We start from the raw sequence: 21,803 nt of genomic DNA, 5'->3' as shown, positions 1-21,803 counted from the left end.
ATTATAGAAATTATTTTAAAATTTTACAGAGGTTTTACAATGCAAAAATATTATTGCAAAACAGTGCTAAAAATAGAAAGAACATTATCCACCAATAAAAAAAGAATTAATGACACATGCACCCACATGGATAGATATCACAGAAGAACAATGAACAAAGAAAGTCAAATACCAAAGGTTAATACTATAGGATCCCTTTTACAGGAGGTTCAGAATGTGTCCAAACTAATGAAAGGTGGTAAGAGAGCAGCAAAGTGGCTAGTTTGGGAATGGAATCGGTCAATTAGAAGGAACAATGAAGAATTCTGGTGAGTTGCTGGAAGTATTCTATATGTTGAGCTGGGATACGTATGTATATAGAAAAACATTCATCAAACTTAGGAACTTAGAATTTGTGTACTTTATGTAAGTTATATTCCAATACAAAAGTAAAAAATGAACAGAAAGTTTCTTCCTGTTAGTTACAATATGTGTAATTCTCTCTATATTTAGTTTGGCACTTTGTAATATGAGAGGAAAAAAGGCTGCATCATCTGGAAAATACAGAAAAAAAACTGAGAAGAAAACAGAGCACTTTGTTAAGTCTATTTTGGGTCTTTTCTATGCATAATACTTTAATAAATCTATCTCTTTTTCAACAAATTTTTTGAGTGTGTGGCATATCTAGATACAAAATGAGTATATACAGTAGTTAAAAGAATAAGAAAATTTAAGCCCAGTAAACAGGTCATGAAAAAGAAATTATCCCAGAACCTTAGGGAACCCAAAACTCAGAATTCTGAGCTTTCTTGTGACTTTTGTGATAAGCCTCTGTGTGTATTCCTAACCAATATATTGGTGAATTTTGCCAAATTTTTACTTTATATATTATACTATATGTATTGTTCTGTGACTTCCATCTTTTACTTAACACCATGCTCTTGAGATTCCCTTATGTTGATGCGTTAGCCCTAAGTTACACATTTTATTGCAGTATAGTGTTCTGCTGTTTGAACATAACTCATTCTAGCTATTGTTTTACAAATTGGCGGTATTTGTATTGGTTCTACTCTTCTGTGATTGCAAACAATATTCTTTCATACTTTCTTCTACATGTTTCCTGACACATGGATAACAGCATTTCTAGGAATCTAGGGTTTATGTAGGGAGTGGGACTGATGGGTCACAGAATATGTGCATGTTCAGTTTGTTAAGTAAATTGATGTATACTCAGTGCAGTATACATTGCTGAACATCTTTGGTAATAGAATTACCTCTGCTGAACATCTTTGGCAATCCTTAGTATGCCTGATTTTTAATTTTATCAATTTGGTGTATGTAAAATAGTCTTCATTGTAGTTTTTAATTTGCATGAAAATGACCTCCTTTTGAAATGTCTATGGATCCTCTTGTGGATCGAATTATATCTCCCAAAAAAGATGGTGAAGTCGTTAGGACTTCCCAATACCTAGGAATGTGACATCATTTGAAAATAGTGTCTTTGCAAATATAATTAGTTAGGATGAGGTCGTGCTGGATCAGGGTGGGCCTTAGGTCCAAAGACTGGTATCCCTATGAGAAGGCCACGTGAAGACAAAATGTACGGAGGAGAATGCCATGCGAAGACGGGGAGACAGAGACTGGAGTGAGGTGTCTGTAAGCCAGGGAACACCAAGGACTGCTAGCAGTCAGCCTGAAGAGGGGCTTGGAACAGATTCTCCCTTAGAACCTCCAGAAGGAACCCATCCTGCTGACTTCCTTGATTTTAGGCTTGTAGTCTCAAGAACTGGTAGAGGATAAATGTCTGCTTTTTTTTTAGCCACCCAGTTTGTGGTAATTGTGGCAGCCACAGGAGACTAGAGACTAACAGGCCTCATCCTCACTAATAATTCTTTTTGATGAAGATATTTGCCTTGTAAATGAACACAGAATGGTCAGTTTTATGAAAGAACAGGCATTCCTTTTTTTTTTTTTTTTTGCAATACAGAAATGGGAAAGAAAAAAGGACAGAAATCAGTACTGAATTCGGACTCTAGGTAACCTCACAATGGCTAGGAGGTAACGTTTTCTCTTCTACTAGTGCATTAAGAATTTGCCCATTGTTAGACTTGCCAGCAAGTGTCAGTTCCTAGGATTATCTCACTTTTCCCAGATTCAAAAAAAAAAAAACAGAACTGGACAGCATGAGACAAACTGCCAAATTATAGAACTTTTTTTCCAATCATAGTAGAACAAGTCAAAGTTATCTCTGTGATACTGAGGATGTCTGGTTTACCATAGTGGAACACTGTAACACTCCCAACAGGCTAGCAATTCATGGCCAACCTACACTCAATTGTTTGTTAGCAGAGTGTTGCTAGAAAGTGATAGGAAGGATTAAAATTATTACTGGGTGTGAGAAAATCACAAAAATATTCCTAATGATGTCAAACTTAGCTAAAGATAAAGATGGGTGAATATTTCTTCATGAGAAAACAAATGTAATATTTTAAGATTTATTTCATTTTTAGATTAAAAAGTCACTTTCAGATATATTTGCAATTCAAGGAAATGTTTGAAAATCTGCTACTGATAAGCTCTGTAGTACTTTAAAATAAAACTTTACTTAAAAAGGAAAATTCAGCTGGCTATCCTCAAGAGCTGGCAAACTACAGTCCGTGGGCCAAATTCAGCCTGCTGCCTGTTCTTGTATAAAGTTTTATTGGAACAGTCACAACATTAATTTATAGTCTGTGGCTGCTCTCAAACTATAGAGCTAAGTGATTGTAACACAGACCATGGCTTGTAAAGCCTAAGGTTACTGATGTCTGGCCCTTTACAGAAATAGGTTTCTGCCTCCTGATCTAGAGTGTCTCAAACTCCTAACTATAGTTATAAATACTACCACAAAGATATAAAACTCTGGAATCTTACATGAAAAAACAGTTCTAAAGCAGTACTTATTTTGACTTAAGGATACTGAGTGGAGATGACCCTTTAGACACTACTACTATGTCTTATAATTTCCCCTATCAGGGGCCACCTATGCCATTGCCTAGATACCCCGTAACCACCTAACAAAATACTTCTATTTCACCGGAGGATAGGAGAATGATACTCAACAGCTTTTGTACTTACAGATGTTCTTCAAGCTTCTTTTTTAGGAGAACTGACTGGAAATGGAAAATAAAAGAAATTTATTTAACATTTTAACTAATAAATTATATTTTAAAAATAAAGAGTAGAGTAGTAATCAACTCTGAATGAGTTCTAAGTTCTCTGGTCAAAGAGCTCAAAACACCCAATGCACCTAAGTCCATTTCTCTTTGATTAGAGAGAGCGCAGCACATGATGATAGCAATCAGTATAAAATACCTAGAAACTGCGTATCTGAAGTCTCTATTTATAGTTAAGAAGAACTGAATAGGGGCGCCTGGCTGGCTCAGTCAGTTAAGCGTCTGCCTTAGGCTCAGGTCAGGACTAGGATCAAGCCCTGTGTCGGGCTCCCTGCTCAGCGGAGAGCCTGCTTCTGCCTCTCTCTCTCCTGTTGCTTCCCCTGCTTGTGCTTGGTCTTACTCTATCAAATAAATAAATAAAATCTTTAAAAAAAAAAAGGGGGGGGGGAAGAATTTAAAGGCCACTTATATATAGACCTAATATTCCTGGAACCAAAAGGCAGGTAGAATTCTAATAATAATAGATTTTTCCCTAACATACTTTTTATCTACTATATTATTTTCCTTGCATCATGATAGAGACTAGGATTAATTTCCATAAATATTACTCAGAGATTTCTGAATATGCACACAAATAATTTATGATTGTATGGGAATGTGAAGGATGCTGTGTGCACAGAATTTAATTTACTGAAGAATGCAGCTTTGGCTGGGTATTTTTCAAAAAGTCTCCTGGGGGGGGTGGTTGCCTGGGTGGCTCAGTCACTTAAGCATCCGACTCTTGATTTCGGCTCAGGTCATGATCTCAGGGTCCCGGCATGGAGCCCTGTGTTGGGTTCCATGCTCAGCGGGGAGTCTGTGCGCTTGGATGGCTCAGTCAGTTAAGCACCTGACTCTTGATTTCAGCTCAGGGCATCATCTCAGGATCGGGAGATCAAGGCCTGTGGTGGCTAGTGTTGGGTGTGGAGCCTGCTTAACATTCTTCCTCTCCCCCCAGGTCACGTGTGTGCTCTTTCTTTCTTGCTCTCAAAACACATACACACACACAGTCTCCTAAAAAGATTAGAATTGGCCTAAAAATAAAACTAATGGCAGTCTATAAAGGACCACTAGGTTTTGTAATTAAACTTAACACTTCTAGGGTACATATTATTAATGAATTCTATGAAACATTCCATTTTGAGATAAATTCAGCCAAACCCAATTATATAGGCTTATAAAACAAATTGTCCCATCAGTCAATAGCAGCAGTGAGGGGAGGAAAAACCTTTACACGGAGTTCTTCGATTTTCAGTCACCGTATTTAAAAATGATTACTATAACTGTTTATTCAGGTCCACTGTAACACAGCTCTGGAATTTATCAAATTTACTTCTTTGCTCAATATGTAAACTATATCAACATCACTGGACTACAAGGCTCCCAATCAGCGGTTGTCCCAAATATAAAAGAAAGGCAATAATTCTGTTAACTTTCAGTTATTGCTTTGTTCATTCTTTAGTACAGATGGTAAAATGAAAATACTTTCTAAATACCTTAACTGTAATTTTGCATTTACCTTTTGACTGGGCTCTAGCAAAATTAGTTTTAATTGAGATAATACACAATATTCATCTCATGAACGGTTAATACACTAGGCACTGCAGTCTCATGTTAATCTCACAACTATGAGCAATATTAGCCCCATCTTTGGGGCGTTCAGTAACTTTCAAGTAGCAGACCCAAAATTCAACCCCAGGTCTGAAACAAAACAAAACAAAAACCCAGGTCTGACAGACTCCAGAATTTATGCACGGTCTCTACGTCCATGCTTCCTATACTCCACCCCCTCTCCACTGATGATTGTTACTATTAAAGTAGGTGGCAGCAGGAGGCCAGACTGCAATAGGAAGCTTCAAAATAATTTATAAAAATGTACTAATTATAACAAGGAGGTAGAGCAGGAGTGGGTGGGGGAGACAAGTAAGAGCAGAGGTCTCTGGTTTGACTTGTTAAGTTTTCAATATCCTTTAAATATCTTAAGTGTAAAGGGCATAAACCTGTAAGGCAAATAACATTCATTTGCATAAAATTCCCATAATTAAAAATTTCAATACCATCAACTATGATGGAAGAGAATGTATATAAATAAAAACTTTGCTCAATATATAGAAATGAATAGGAAGCCATACTTACAATAGCCTTTTGAGCAGAAACCATGCCAAGAGACAGAGAGGACATATTAGTATGAAGCAAACACAGCAGCCAATAGAAGGAACGATTTAGTAATTCATGAACAGAAGTAAAAGTTATGCATTTTTTTTCAAAAATGTACATTTTTCTTTCTTCTATGGTCTCCTCATCCTGTCTTGTTCTCTTGAGTTTTATACACTGTGGCTAGCTCAAATTATCCATATGACTGGATATAACAATGCTTTTCTGCTTCCATGCTAAAAATAAATGACATAAAAATAATAATAAAAATGTGTAAACCATCCTACTCTGACTTAAAGTCACACGAAAGGACTGTGCTTTTGGTAACAGAAATGGGCAGAAATTACGCTGTTCTTCAGAGAGGACCAGTTCCATTTGGCAGGTTGTTCTACGTACTACCTGATATTCCTGAGATGCAACACTATGGGTTAGTGAAAGAGAAGATGAAACATCAAACATGTGCTGGATTTGAGGCATATCACAATAAGGAAAGTTCCTACCTGAATCTTTTCTCTCTCTATATATATATGAAAGAACTCTAAGGGAATATATAAGAATTTAGAGCAACACCTCTCTTTAGCATCTGGGCAGTCAAATAAATTGTCAAACAACTTATGCAAATAGTACTTTCAGGGCTGGCATCTCACTTCTGAAGTATGTTCTCTAAGTAACGGCACACAGCATATTTAATTAGATTTGATTACCACAGTGATACTTAAATCAGGCTATGCAAAATTATTTTTTACAGAATAAACTCCTTCTGTATGTTCTAATACCAGTAAGAGAATCAAGTACATATGGTGGCTATCGCTATAACACTAAGGTAGGCCGACACTGATGTTCTGCCTATATTTTTTCCTATGTATCACATGCCCTTCCCCTTTCTCCCATAACAAATCAACAAAAAGTCTCCTCAAAGTTTTAGAGACCAGTGATTTCACTGAAGAAATCACTTAAATTCATCTCTAAGATAGTCTTAGTTAGCCTTATTAATATTTTAATACAATAATGTTGGTTTTGCTTCACCTCTTTCAGGCTTAGCATTCTAGATTAAAAACATGTTTAAAAAGTAAACTATCACATTTCAAACTAGCTCTATTTTAATAAGGGAATAAGGTAGTTTAGATGTTGGTGACAATTTTAGGAACTAGGAATCAATTTGGGATCTAAGAAGGACTACCCACACGTTAATTAAAGGATAAACCAAAACCAGTGATCTTAGAGCATACTGCCAATAGATTATGTTTATGAAACTCATAAAATTAGGTCAATAATGAGCTTTTTTAGATCTAATATTTGCAGGTTTTAAGTAGTATAACTGATTTAACACCCTTTCATTGGTTCCTTTTGTTCTCATACTTTCTTACATTAATAAGACTGGATAGAAATGATATGTCTATAGTTTTGACGATTCTCCAAAAAGACTATCAATGAAAGCAACTATGCAGAGGTTTATACCCAAAGGCCAGAGTTTATAGCAAATGACACTAATAATAATAAAAGAACCAACTGTCTGAAGCAAAGATTGGTCACTAAAATTAAGGTCCCCCCTTTTACACTATTTTTGAATACTCTATAGTTGCAGTTCCACTGTATACTGCTTATTAAATGGAAAAGATTTGCAAAACTTATTTACACTTTCATCAGAGACTGACTACTATGTGCTACAAAAGCACTGTGATAATTTAGACAGTGAGCATAGAAGGTGAAAGTCCATCTAGTTCTGGCTCAACACATTTACTATATACTAAAGTGAGCATGCCAGTCAAGCAGGCAAGGCTCTGACAGATATGCAGAGTATAAGGGAATATTAAAAAAAAAAAAAGTCTGTGAACTTATATTTGGGTGGGGCAGGGTAGGGGTAGCAAGAGGGATTCAGAAATTCAGGGACAGTTATTTCTAAGGATAGCATTATTTTTAAAAATATCAATTACACATAAAAAATTTCTACTTGAACATGCTAAATTTCTACCAGCATTTTTGTTGTTGTTGGCCAGAGTCTCGAAAAACCCTTAACTCTGAAAACTGAGATGAACACACTTATAACACAAAGCCTCGGGGAGCCTGGCTGGCTCAGTCAGAAGACCATGCGACTCTTGATCTCAGGGTCATGAGTTTAAGCCCCACAATGGGTGTAGAGGAACTTAAGTGAATAAATAAAAACTTAAAGAAAAAATCCTAGCTTCCCCATTTCCTAAAACAAAAACCCCACAAAGCCTCAATTAATTCCTTAGCTAATAACTACAAATAAATTTCTATTCCCAGCAGAGTGATTCCAATCAGTACAATGAAGTACTGTCTGGTCCTTTTCATAAGGAATGTTAGTAAAAGGAAAATATTGCTTCTTTTCCATAACCAATATAAATTATTGTGGTAGAGAGACAGTCAAATAAAAAACAAAACTTATAGTTTTTCTTAACACTGTGAAATTATTGGTTGGTACATATTAAAACTTACATCTTCTGCTTTTGAGCCTTGATCCTGTAAAGACTTTTGCAATTCTTCAACTTGTGACTGTACTTCCAGAAGTCTCTGATTCACCAGCCTAGAAATCAAATGCGTATTAATTTTCCAAGTTCAGACTTACTTCTATCTTCTCCCTAGGCTGTCATATTGGTTAGAAAGACAGTATAATTAACAAAACAAACCCTCATGTTAAGATAGTAGTGCAGCGCACTGTTCTGGTTATTTTTTGTTTTACTTGAAATTTCTATGATGATTTCAAAAATGGTACTTTAGTGGACATATTCTGTTGCACAAGTGTACTTATACATATCTAATTATCTGAAGTTCACGTCAATACATGTTTATTCAAACTATGTGTCAGGCACTATGCTCAGCACTGTGCTAAAAGATCCCTATACTCAAGGAATTTAGTGGGGAAGCAAAATGTTAAAATACAAGATAAATACTTCCACATAGCACAAAGAGGTACCAAAAAGGAATAATGACTGCCTGAAGCAGCAAGAACTTTTTATCTAATTGTGTGGAGGAGTTCGGCTTGACTGAACTGAGACTGGGACAAGAAATAAAATACTTAAATGATTAAGGGTGGAAAGCAAATTTAAGACAGAGAATTCACCCTGTCCAAAGCACACAGAAAATGAAAAGGGTATAGTGAGTTTAAAAATGGCATGTCTAGAGCCTACTTAAAAAAAAAAATCTTTAAAAAAGGGGGTGACTTGCTGGTTCAGTCAGTAAAGCATGTGACTCTTTATTTCAGGGTTGTGAGTTCAAGCTCCATGTTGAGCGTGGAGCCTACTTAAAATTAAAAATAAATAAATAATAACAAATTCTTTAAGAATGGCATGTCTAAAGACTAAATTATGAGGGAAAGAATGGCTAGAGGTGAAACCAGAGAAGAGGAGAGGTTGGGTGCAAACTTGTATGAGATGCAGAAGTATTTAGAACTTATAATCTGGCCTAAAATCTGGATGAAATGGAATAACCCACCCAGCCTTTAAAATAATGCTGATGCCGGAGCTCAGAAATTCTCTAAGTCATTATGACGTAACATCCAGTACACCAACGTGGTTCCCTAGGTCTTAGGCAATCCCCCTAGAGGGCTGCAAGAAGGGTGAAACTTAGACACCGTTTTAGACAGATCACACTGGTTTGAGAGAGGAAGATGTCATTAAAAAGGTCGGCAAAGTGAAGGTATGAAGACCGGGAAGAGGGTACCACAATTATTACCAAGTCTGCCTGAAAGAGGAGGTAACAAGGTTGAGATGTAGTTAAAGGGCAAAAGAATACAAGGAATAAAAAATAACACTTAGGATTTTGGTTTGAGCTACTGAAAAACATTTACTGAGGAGAATACAGGAGAAACAGGTTGAGAAGGGAAGATAAACTTATTTTGTATTTGTTGAAAATGCAGTGCCTAGAGATACCTGTCAAAAGGCTGTATCTCTGCATCTGAAGCACAAAGAGAACTCCGAGTTGAAAATATAGATGTGAAAGCCATTTGGAGTTAACTGAAGCCATGAACAAAAATAACACTAACTAGAAAGAATGTGAAGAAGAGTGGAAAAGAGGAACAAAGACGGTCCATGGCAGGTCACCAACCGGAGGGGTAGAAAGAGGAACTTCACCCTGAAGAGAATTAGGGGAAACATAAGAGCAGTGTGTTAACTGAAATTAAAAAAAAAGTTTAAGGGGAAAATGATCAACAATAATGAATACAACAGACATGAGGAAAGATAAAGTCTTGAATGCTCCCACTGGATTGGCCATTTAAGAGATGACAGGTTATTTTAGTAGGAAACACCTTAATGAAATGGTAGAAGCCAGACTACCTTGAATTAAGGACGAAACAGGGCAATGAATTCTTAAAATCCAAACAGCCATAAAATTCAATAAACAATTTTTTTTTTACTAAGAAATTCTTGCCATAAATGTTGTAAGTTCAATAATTAGTGAAAATCACAGTAAAAATTCAATCAAATCTATAATAATAACTGATGTTTTCAAATCAAGGAATAGAAAATTTGGGTGCTTTTTAAATAGTGAAGGAATTATCTGAAAATCCATATTCAATATGGGGAGATATATAAATACATTACTAGTGACACTAACGTTGTTCAATCTTTTCAGAAAGTAATATGAAAATATATATCAAACTAATTATTAGAGTATTTCAACTATCCATCTTAGCCATTTTGAAATTATTTAGTCAACAAATACTATAACCTATTAGGTGCTGGCAATTAACATAATGTATAATAAATCCATATCAAGATGTTCAAGTATTTGAACACAACTCAAATGTCTAGTAAGGGGGAACAGAACCAACACCCACAGCAATATAACTGTTAGAGTGTGAAGTGTACACACACACACACACACACACAGGCATGAAGCTACACAAATATAAGTGAAAAAAAAATATGAGCTCATCTTTTTCCAAAAATGCAAACTTCAAAAAATCAAAATAAATGAGGATTATAATACCTACTTCCTGGTGTTGTTTAGAAGAGTAAGATAACATACAGAGTGTCCAGCACAGTATCTGTACATAACAGGCACTTTATAAATGTGAATTGCCTCTACCTATTTTCTCCCCCTTCAGAAATTTAGTTAACATCTTTTTTTTTTGAAGATTTTTTTTGAAGATTTTTATTGATTTAAGAGAGAGAGAGAGAGCACACAAGGAGGGGGAGCAGCAGAGGGAGAGAGAGAAGCAGGCTTCCCTCTGAGCAGGGAGCCCGATCTGGGGCTCCATCCCAGGACCCTGGGACCATGACCTGAACCGAAGGCAGATGCTTAACTGACTGAGCCACTCTGGTGTCCCTAGTTAGTTAACATCTTAAATCTACTTACATATAATTGTCAGGGGGGTAAAGAAAGGGGGTGAACTTGAGATCATAATAAACTCTGAGAGGGAAGGGAAAAAGAACATGTACATTTTGACAAAGCTCCCTAAGTGAGGGTTAGCAGGTATTACAGATTTAAAAAATGCCAACTTACCGGGAAAACTAATTGGAAGGACTTTGGAGGTTTACTACAAACCTTTCCTTCTGACAGACAATATACTGGTGGTGAACAAACTTAAGTTAAAAGATTCAGGGGAACTGGTAAGAAGTTAAGTTAGAGACAAGGTCATGTAAATACTTATTAAACTCAGAACAAACTTAGGGTAATTCACTTAAAAGAAAAAGCATTCCATGAGGGGAAGACAGAAAAAAATGTTTTGCAAACACGGCAAAAGATAAACTGACAAGAAAGAGGGTATGGATGGGGTGCTTGGCTAGCTCAGTTGGTGGAGCATGCGGCTCTTGCTCTCGGATTTAGTTCAAGCTCCATGCTCGGTGTAGAGATTGTTTAAAATTAAAAATATTAAAAAAAAAAAAGGTATGGATTAGGTAGAGGCTTTAAATTCAGGTAGCCTGGGTCTGAGCCCAAATTCCCTCACCTGTAAAACTTTTTTTTTTTTTTTAAGATTTTATTTATTTGCGAGAGAGAGAATGAGAGACAGAGAGCATGAGAGGGAGGAGGGTCAGAGGGAGCAGCAGACTCCCTGCTGAGCAGGGAGCCCAATGTGGGACTCGATCCTGGGACTCCAGGATCATGACCTGAGCCGAAGGCAGTCGCTTAACCAACTGAGCCACCCAGGCGCCCTCACCTGTAAAACTTTAATAAAGATAAGACCACATATTTAAAACAAATAGCACAATGTTTGGAACAAACAAAAGCTTAATAAACATTAGCTGTTATTATTGTTGTTGTTCTAGGTTACAGATGGTCATACTACAAAGGTAAGTTATCAGTCAGTACTGTAATTCAAGAATAAGGTCTGCTGGGAAGATGGCAGAGTAGGAGGACCCTAAGCTTGCCATGTCCCACAGTTACAACTAGATAACACTCATATGAGTGTAAATAACCCAGGAAATGACTCGAAGACTGGCAGAACAAACTTCACAACTAAAGGTAGGGAAGAGGTCCCATCAAAGAAGGTAGGAAGGGCAAAGTCACAGCCTGCGAGTGAAACAGTGACCGCCCACAGTGGCGAGGGAGCCTGTGCCATGGAGAAGGGTGGAAAACACACTTTCACACCAGGGAGCCCTGAACAGGGAGAACGGATTTCTGTAATATCTGACTTTGAAAGTGAGAGGGGCTAAATTTCTTGAGTTCTTAAAATGAGCAGCACTTAAAGCCTGGAATTTAAAAAATTGGTGAGTTTGGCTCTGGTAGAGCCCTGACTGCAACAGGAAGCAGTGCCCCAGCCCTTAAACAGCAGTGTGGATACAGCACAGAACCAGCAATTTGAAAAACACCGAGGGTAGGCCAGAGGGAGTGATTTGCCCATCTTCGAATGTGGCCTGGAGAAACAGGCATCATGCAGAGAGATCCTTCCAGGAATAAAGGAACTGGCAGGTACCATTTCCCTCTCCCTGTTCCCCAGCATAAACGCATAGCCACCACTCCTACCTAACTTCCTTGCACTAAGCACTGCCCCACGGTTCCACCCTTCCTAGTCACACTCCCTTTAGGCAGAGTGCTGCAGTGAACCCCGCCCCCCCGCCCTCCAGAAGACTGGCACAAACCCTGCCAACATCACATCTCCCAACCTGTGTGTTTTGTGGGACCTCTGGTCTCATCTGTGGAGTAGATCTCATTTCATAAGCACACTGTTGCGCCCCTTGTTAAAACACTCCCCACCCCTGCTGGGGACCAAACACTGCCCACAGGAGGCAAAGAGAGCCTCTATACACAACTGGAATGAAGGAAAAAGAGGTCAAGACTCAACAGCAGAGCACACATGTAGGAGACCCTCCCTGAAGTGCCAGGCCCTGAGGAACAGGCAACACTGCACTACAGGACCTCTTCTTCATTAGGCTATTATCATTAAGAGCAAGAAAAGTAGCTGACTTTCCTAACAGAAACAGACACAGAAAATAAGACAAAATGAGGAGACACAGAAATATGTGCCAAAAGCAAGAACAGGACCAAACCACAGCAAGAGGCCAAAGCAAAAAAGATATATGTAATATGCCTGACAGGGAATATAAGGTAACGATCATAAAGATACTCACTGGACTTGAGAAAAGAATGGAGGACATCAGTGAGATCCTTCACACAGCATTAAAAAGGAAACAATCAGAGATGACATAATTAATGAAATTAAAAATACACTTGATGGAATAAATAGCAGGCCAGATGAAGCAGAGAATGAATTAATTCACTGAAAGAGCAATGGAAAGTAACCAAGCAAAGCAAAGGAGAGGAAAGAAAATTAAGCAAATTCAGAACAGGCTCAGGGAACCAGTGATTCCATCAAAGGTAATAACATCTGCATGACAGAGATCTCAGAAGAGAGAGATAAGGGGGCAGAAAATTTATCTGAAGAAATAATAGCTGAAAACTTCCCCAATTTAGGGAAGGAAACAGATATCCAGATCCAGGAGGCACAGAGACCGCACCCTGCCCCCTCCAAAAAGGTCCATACCAAGACACATAAGATGGCAGGAAGTAGGGATTAAAAATTTTTTTTCCAAAGCAGCAAGAGAAAAGAAAACAGTTACATACGAGGGAAACCCCATAAAGCTATTGACAGATTTCTCAGCAGAAACCTCAGAGGACAGAAGGGGTGGCATGGTATTCCAAATGCTGAAAGGGAAAAATCTGTAGCCAAGAATACTCTAGCCCGCAAGGCTATCATTCAGAATAGAAGGAGAGATAGTTTCTCAGACAAGCAAAAACTAAAGAAATTCATGACCATTAAACCGGCCCTACAAGAAATATGAAAGGGGATACTGAGTGGAAAGGAAAGGCCATAAGAGTATGAAAAGTAAAAAACATGAAAGTAGTACAAATAAATATTTTGGTAAAATTCAGTCAAGGGATTCATAAAAGGAAAGGATGTAAAATATGATACCACATGCCTAAAAAATGGCATGGGGGTAGAGGAATAAAAAATGGGTTTAAACTTAATATAGACTGCTATATGCAGAAGATATTATATACAAACCTAATGGTAACCACAAATCAAAACCAGTAATGGATATGCAAAGAATAAAGAGAAAGGGATCCAAATATATTATGAAAGAAAGCCAACAAACCAGGAAATAGAGCAAGGGAAGAAAGGATCATATAAAAACTATAGAAACAACCACAAAACAAGTAACAAAACAGCAAAAAATATGTATCTATTAATAATTACATTGAATGTAAATGGATTAAATGCTCTAATTAAAATACACAGGGTGACAGTAGATAGAAAAACAAGACCCATCTATATGCTGCCTACAGGAGTCTCATTTCAGATCTAAAGACACTTGCAGATTGAAAGTGAGGGGATGGAGAAACATCTATCACGCAAATAGTTGTCAAAAGAAAGCCAGGGTAGCAATACTGATAATGGACAAAGTAAACTTTAAAATGAAGACTGGGGGCGCCTGGGTGGCTCAGTGGTTAAGCATCTGCCTTCTGCTCAGGTCTTGATCCCAGGGTCCTGGAACCGAGGCCCGCAGTGGGCTCCCTGCTCAGCAGGAAGCCTGCTTCTCCCTCTCCCCTCCCCCTGCTTGTGTTCCCTCTCTCGCTGTCTCTCTCTCTGTCAAATAAATAAGTAAAAATCTTAAAAAAAAAAAATTAAACGAAGACTGTAGGGATGCCTGGGTAGCTCAGCTGTTTGGGTGTCTGCTTTGGCTCAGGTCATGGTCTCAGGGTTTGGGCTTGAGTCCCGCACTGGGCTCCCTGCTCAGCGGGGAGCCTGCTTCTCCTGTTCCTCCTGACCCTCACCCTGACTCATGCCTTCTTGCTCTCTCAAATAAATAAAATCTTTATTTGAGAGAGAGAGAGAGAACAAGCAGGGAGAGGGAGAAGCAGGCACCCTGCTGAGTAGGGAGCCTGATCCCAGGACCCTGGGATCATGACCTGAGGGCAGATGCTTAATTGACCGAGCCACCCAGGCGCCCCTCAAATAAATAAAATCTTTAAAAAACAACAAGAAGACTGTAACAAGAGACAAAGAAGGATACTATATAAGGGGACAATCTAACAAGAGAATATAAAGATTTAAAAAATTTATGCACCCAACATGAGAGCACCCAAATACATAAAACAGTTAATAACAAACATGAACTAATCTATAGTAATACAATAATAGTAGGGGAATTTAACACCCACTTACGTCAATGGACAGATCATCCGAACATATACCATACACAAAAATAAACTCAAGATGGATGAAAGACCTAAAACCATAAAAATCCTTAAAGAGAGTACAGGCAGTGATCTCTCTGACCCCAGCCATTGCAACGTTTTTCTAGATATGTCTCCTGAAGCAGGGAAACAAAAGCAAAAGCAAACTATTGGATTACATCAAAATAAAAAGTTTCTGCACAGCAAAGCAAATGATCAACAAAACTAAAAGGTAATCTTGGACGGGGAGAAGCTATTTTCAAAGGACATATCTGATAAAGAGTATCCAAAAGAAAAAACATACACAACAACCAAAAACCAAAAAAATTCAATTTAAAAAAAGGACAGAAAACATAAACAGACATTTCTTTTTTTAAGGTTTTATTTATTGATTTGAGAGAGTGAGCATGAGTGGGGGAGGGCAAAGGGGGGGGGAGAGAGAGAAGCAGACTCCCCACTCAGCAGGAAGCCTGATGTGGGGCTTAATCCCAGGACCCTGAGATCATGACCCAAGCGGAAGTTTGATGCTTAACCGACTGAGCCACCAGGCACCCCATGAACAGACATTTCTCCAAAGAAGACATCCAGATGGCCAAGAGACATCACATGACAAGATCCTCAACATCACTCATCATTAGGGAAATGCAGATCAAAACTACAATGAGATATATCACCACACACCTGTCAGAATGGCTAAAATCAAAGACACAGGAAACAAGTGTTGATGAAGCTATGGAAAGAAAGGAACACTCCTGCACTGTTGGTGGGAATGCAAACTGGTGCAGCCACTGTGGAAAACAGCATGGAGGTTCCTCAAAAAGTTAAAATTACAGCCACCCTATGATCCAGTAACTGCGCTACTGGGTATGTACCCCAAAATACAAAAACACTAATTCAACAGGATATACGCACCCCGATGTTTACTTCTGCATTATTTACAACAGTCAAACTATGGAGGCAGCAAAATGCCCACTGATAGGTGAATAGATAAAGAAGAGGTGGTATATATATAATGGAGTATTAGTTATAAGAATGAAGTCGTGCCATTTGCAATAACATCAGAGAGCTGGAGAGTATAATGTTAAGTGATATAAGTCAGCCAGAGAAAAACAAATACTATATGATTTCATTCACATGTGGAATTTAAGAAAACAAATAAGCAAAGGAAAGAAAAAATAAAGTCAAATCAAGAAACAGACTCTTACCTATAAAGAACACACTGGTGGTTATCAGAAGGGAAGTGGGTGTGGGGATGGAGGAAAGAAGGAACTGGGATTAAAGGGGACAGTGATCATGATGAAAAAATAAGATAAAGTGATTTAAAAGAGAGAACAAACATGATACTAAGTTGTAAACAGCTGTAAATGCCTTCGGGACTTGGGAGGTAATCTGTCATCTACAACATGAGTGCTGTACAAATGACAAGTAGTTGTTTTGTTTCTGATGAGAGAAGACCAAGAGCTGTAAGACCTATGAGAAACAATGCAAAGCATTATAAAGGAAGTTGTGTGGTTGATTCACTGGAAAAAAATTAGTGTACAGAGAAGGCCTTCCTGTAAGACGGTTAAAATACAGCCTGGAGGCAAAGGATGATGGAGTTGAACAGAGGGTGCTCTCACCATGGGACTATGTGATTACCGGCTGCTTTCTGCAATTCCCTTTTCTCCCCTTTTCATTTCAAACCTTTTCTAGGTATTTTTAAAAAGTATTCATTCTTTATGCTCTAGAATTGATATAAAACTGTTCTCCTTCTGCTTATGCTTAATTTTACTCTAATAATCACCCTGGTATTTATACTGTTTGCTGATTCTTCCTCAGCAGCTTTAAAAATTAAAGTGCCAAGAAGGACAGAACATGTAAAATTGTCGTAACAATGTTGACTCACAAGATCGACTCACACCTGGGAAGTGTCAAATCAATCAGGCATAATAAACAATCTGTAATATCAAGCAAACTATGAAATCATTAATAAAAATGTCAAATCCCTCAAAAATGACAGTACATCACAGTGCAAAGGAAGTATGTTTGGTATCTAAGAAACATTTCCAAAAAGGGAAAGAACTAAAAGACTGTCACAACAAAATATAAAAGTAATCCTTTTCAGAGTAAGCTACTGCTTTAAAGTAACTTTGAATGACTGCATAATTCAATACACTGAAAACTTACAAGCAGAAAAGTGGTTTTCTTGTTTAATTTGCAGATTCTAAATTCTCATAATTGAATTGTTTATAAGATGGATGACATTTCAGGCTCACAAGAAATAACAGGTTTTTTTTTTTTTTCATAAAAAGTTCTTGTCAATTCAGTTATGATAGATCCTATTTGTCTCACATCAACTGATCCTTCAACGTATTAGCTTATAAAAAGAGGGTAAACTTTATTAATCTGGTAATGCATAGAACTGAAATTGTTGCGAAAGGTTGAATTGATGATCAGACTTTTTTAATTCCTCTAGTTTTAATTAGTAATTATAAAGGGAAAAGGGGAGGAGTCTGATAATCATTCTGCTTGAAGAAATACAGAGGGAAATGCTGTGGTAGAGGCACAAAACGTTTCCACAAGTCTGTCCATAAGTAGGAAAATGGATTAAAGTCCTCTTAAAATGAAATGGGAGGGGCACCTGGGTGGCTCAGTCGTTAAGCGTCTGCCTTCGGCTCAGGTCATGATCCCAGGGTCCTGGGATCGAGCCCCGCATCGGGCTCCCTGCTCAGCCGGAAGCCTGCTTCTCCCTTTCCCACTCCCCCTGCTTGTATTCCCTCTCTCGCTGTGTCTCTGTCAAATAAATAAATGAAATCTTTAAGAAAAAATGATGAAATGGAATAACACATTATCAGTATTCAAAATAAAATTCAAATCTTTAAGGGTATCAAAATCAAGGAAAACAGAGAAAACCTGTGTCTAAATGCTGCCATCTATCTACGTTCCTACCTATTTTCTGTCTCCAGTTCATTCTTACGTAGATTTGCGTCATCCAGAAGACTCTGCAATAAGGCAATTTTTTCATTGTCTGAACCCTCTTGGTTAATTTTTAACATCTTATTCTCATGCTGAAGACGAATAAGTTTCTCCCTGAAAGAGCAAAAGAAAAACTGATTATGTGGCACATCAATACAATATCATTATCAAAACCCAGCTATGCATAATTACAGATTTCACACAGAGAACAGAAAGGAAAAACAAAATACCTGCAAAGAATTTAGCTCTTGTAACTGGCTAAGACAATACATTTCAGGTCTTTAGTACTTTCTTTTCAGAATGGATAATCTGAAGATAACAGCATCTTCAAATATTATGATTTGTAATGAATGATATTTCAAAATGTTATTTCCTTTTTGGTTTAAATGGTTAAGCTATGAATGCATTTATGTATTTGTTCTTTGGTTCTTATCAAAAAACATGACCTCTAATGCTATGTTTTTGAACTGCTAATCACTTGGTGTCAAGATATAATATTCAATGAAGGATGCCTTCAAGATATGCATTCCGCCCATTCCCATAAATATGTATAAATTGTATTCTTGCTAAGAAGCTGCATTAGAGCTACATCTGCTATTTACACTTAATCACAATCTCATCATTAAATATTATACATTAATGGTAATAGACCACTTTAAACGACATGTTAGTATAGATGAGTTATTTAATCAATGCCCAATTATTCAGAATTCAATTGTTACCAGTTTTGAGCTTTAACAAGTTAATAACAATCAGCTTTATTGGTTATTTCCTTAGGATTAATTTCTGGAAAAGTAGTCTTGTGGATATTTGTAGACAATATTCACATTCTGCCATATTGCTCGAAGGAAAAGTACCACAAGAAAAAAAAACGTGTGGTGATGAATGTTAACTTACCGCAGTGATCATTTCATAATACAGACGTATATGAAATCATCATGTTGTACACCTTCAACTAATACAATGTTATATTTCATCTCTTTTACCATGTCATTTTTTTTTTAAGATATTATTTATTTGACAGAGAGACACAGCGAAAGAGGGAACACAAGCAGGGGGAGTGGGAGAAGAAGCAGGCTTCCCACGGAGCAGGGAGCCCGATGTGGGGCTCGATCCCAGGACTCTGGGATCATGACCTGAGCCGAAGGCAGACGCTTAACAAGTGAGCCACCCAGGCACCCCAACCATTTCATTTTCTTGATAGCTCTTCTGGAAACAGAGTATATTTAAATTTGTATTGAGTCATACTCAAAGAAGCCATTTTGTTTGTTGAATTTTCATCATTTTTCTCTTCCTCAGATTAAAAATCCAACTGCATTAGAAGCATTTATAAATAAAAAAAGACCATGTCACAACTGGTCCAATAATAAAGTACCACATCAGATGGTAGAAAAGTAAAAGGTATACAAGATGCTTCCACTGTTGGTGCTGCATCATACTCCTTTTGTTTGTCCTCCTTAAATAAATGCCAACAACAATAAATTAATATTGTTGTCATTTATTCAACAAGTAACTGAATGCCTATGGTAACTTTCTTACACAACCATTATTTTATTTAATACCCCTCAAAGATGTTATGGAGAGTCAAGACCAGTGTCAATTTTAAAAGGCAGCAAAGAGGGGCGCCTGGATGGCTCAGTTGGTTAAGCAACTGCCTTCGGCTCAGGTCATGATCCTGGAGTCCTGGGATTGAGTCCAGGTTGGGCTCCCTGCTCAGTAGGGAGTCTGCTTCTCCCTCTGACCCTCCACCCTCTTATGTGCTCTCTCTCTCAAATAAAATCTTTAAAAAAAAGGGGGGAGGGGGCAAATAGTCCCAAAGAAGGTAAAAGCAATATTCAGGATTAATCATTCTCCTTCTGCTGGACACTTGGTGCCTCTCCCCTAATTTTTCATTCCTACATATCAAGCCAGGTATAGAGTGAAATAAATGGAATTTTAGAAACACTATGACTAAATAAGAAAGTAAGGTAATATTGAGGGAAGAATAGTAGAGGTGGGGAGATATTTCTGTCTACTACATCTTTCCAAGATCATTTCATATAGTTAACCAATAAATCTTAGTGACTAATTTTGCAGGCTGTTGGCTAGGCGTAATCTTTGTCTTTAAGCCAAGTGGTTTCACTGCTAAATGTCTGGTAAGGATACCCAATCACGAATATATTAGTTTGTCATGAATGTGTGAAATATTGTCCTACTGAAGTGGGAAAATCAAGTCTCTTGGGCCAGCTGAAGAAAGCTTCTAACGTGCTGCAAACATGGACATTAAATACTGAGTTCATGTTGAAAGTGTCGGTAATAAGGAATAAGAAACTGATCCTCTTTATATTGCAGAGGACTAAGTTTCCTCCAGGAATACTGTGTAGTATGACTGAATTTCACGATCTCCTTACCTGATTTCAGGTGTAACAATCTCTGCTGCCAGACTATCTGAAGATTCTTGACTTCCCAGAGGCATTAATCCTAGAAATATACAAATACGGATGCAAGATTTAAGAGAGAGTACATTGATTTCTTTTAGTTTCTACATGAAACCCTACTTTAAGCATTAATTTTAACATTTAAAGTCTTCATGTTAGTCAAGTAAAAGACCATGTCACAGTTGCCTTATACTATCATCATTTTAACAATTGTACAGTGAATAACTGAATGGCAGTAACTCCATTCACTATGCTGTGGAACCATCACCACTACCTACCTTGTGTCTGGATTCCTTCATTTAGCATAATGTTTTGAAAACTCAAACATGTTGCAGAACTTATCAGAACTTCATTCTTTTTCACGGCCAAATAATATTCCATTGGATATGTATATGTATACAAATATATATATATGTACATTTTCTTGACTCATTCATTTGCTGAGGAACATTTAGGCTGTTTTCATCTTTTGGCTACTGTGAATAATGCTGCTACGAACATTGGTAAACCAGTTTCTGCTTGAGTCCTTGCTTTGAATGCTTTTGGATATTTACTTCGGAATGAAATTGCTGGATCGTGTGGTGATTTTATTTTTAACTTTTTGAAGAACCCCCGAACTCTTCCACCAGTGGCTCCCCATTTTACATTCCTACCAGCAATGCATGAGGGTACCAATTTCTCCACATGCCTCCCAAGACTTATTTTCCTTTCTCTTTTTCTGGTAATAATCCATTCAAAATGGATGTGAACCATCTCATTGTGGTTTTGATCTGCATTTCTCTAATGACATTGATACTGAACATCTTTTCATGTGCTTTTTTGCCATTTGTATATCTTCTTTAGAGAAATATCTATTCAAGTCCTTTACCCACTTGTGAGCTTAGTTGTTTTTTGCTGTTGTTGAGTTGTATAAGTTCTTTATATATTCTGGATATCAATCACTTACCGAATATATGATTTACAAATATTTTCTCCCCATTTTATGGGTTGCCTTTTCACTATCAATACTGTTCTTTGATGCAAAAGTTTTTAATTTTGATGAAGTCTAATTTTTTCATTTATTGCCTATGCTTTTGGTATCAATTCCAAGAAATCAGATCCAAAGTCATGACAATTTCCCCGTTTTCATCTAATGTTTTTATAGGTTTAACTCTTATATTTAGGTCTTTTATCCATTTTGATTTCATTTTTTTAATATGGTATAGGGGTACAACTTCATGCTTTTGGATGTGGATATCCAGTTTTTTCAGCAGAGTATGTTGAAAAGACTTTCAGTTCGCCCACTGGTCTTGACACCATTGTTGAAAATCCACTGATCATATATATAGGAGGGTTTATTTCTGGGCTCTTTATTCTATTTCATTAGTCTGTATGTCTGTCCTTATGCCTATACCCACTGCTTTGATTGCTACCTTTTTATTAAGTTTTGAAATAATTAGGGTGAGTTCTCCAACTTTTTTCAAGA

At 37.4% G+C, this 21,803-nt stretch overlaps 1 protein-coding gene across 1 annotated transcript in view; it reads right to left on the bottom strand.

Moving 5' to 3' along the window:
* The window catches only part of HOOK3 (hook microtubule tethering protein 3), a 104,227-nt gene that overhangs the window by 15,749 nt on the left and 66,675 nt on the right, over window positions 1–21,803 (bottom strand). Inside the window, exons 14-17 of the mRNA XM_028124134.2 lie at window positions 20,312–20,381; window positions 17,895–18,035; window positions 7,785–7,872; window positions 3,097–3,131 (exon numbers count right to left, since the gene is read on the bottom strand). Coding sequence (XP_027979935.1) covers window positions 3,097–3,131; window positions 7,785–7,872; window positions 17,895–18,035; window positions 20,312–20,381 — 334 coding nt within the window. The remainder of the gene's footprint in view (window positions 1–3,096; window positions 3,132–7,784; window positions 7,873–17,894; window positions 18,036–20,311; window positions 20,382–21,803) is intronic.

Source organism: Eumetopias jubatus, unplaced genomic scaffold (assembly GCF_037043125.1).
Source record: "Eumetopias jubatus isolate StellerSeaLion01/CBP00866 unplaced genomic scaffold, mEumJub1_p1.0 scaffold_2, whole genome shotgun sequence".
Lineage (NCBI taxonomy): Eukaryota > Metazoa > Chordata > Mammalia > Carnivora > Otariidae > Eumetopias > Eumetopias jubatus.
This window is presented reverse-complemented; position numbering and strand designations above follow the sequence as displayed.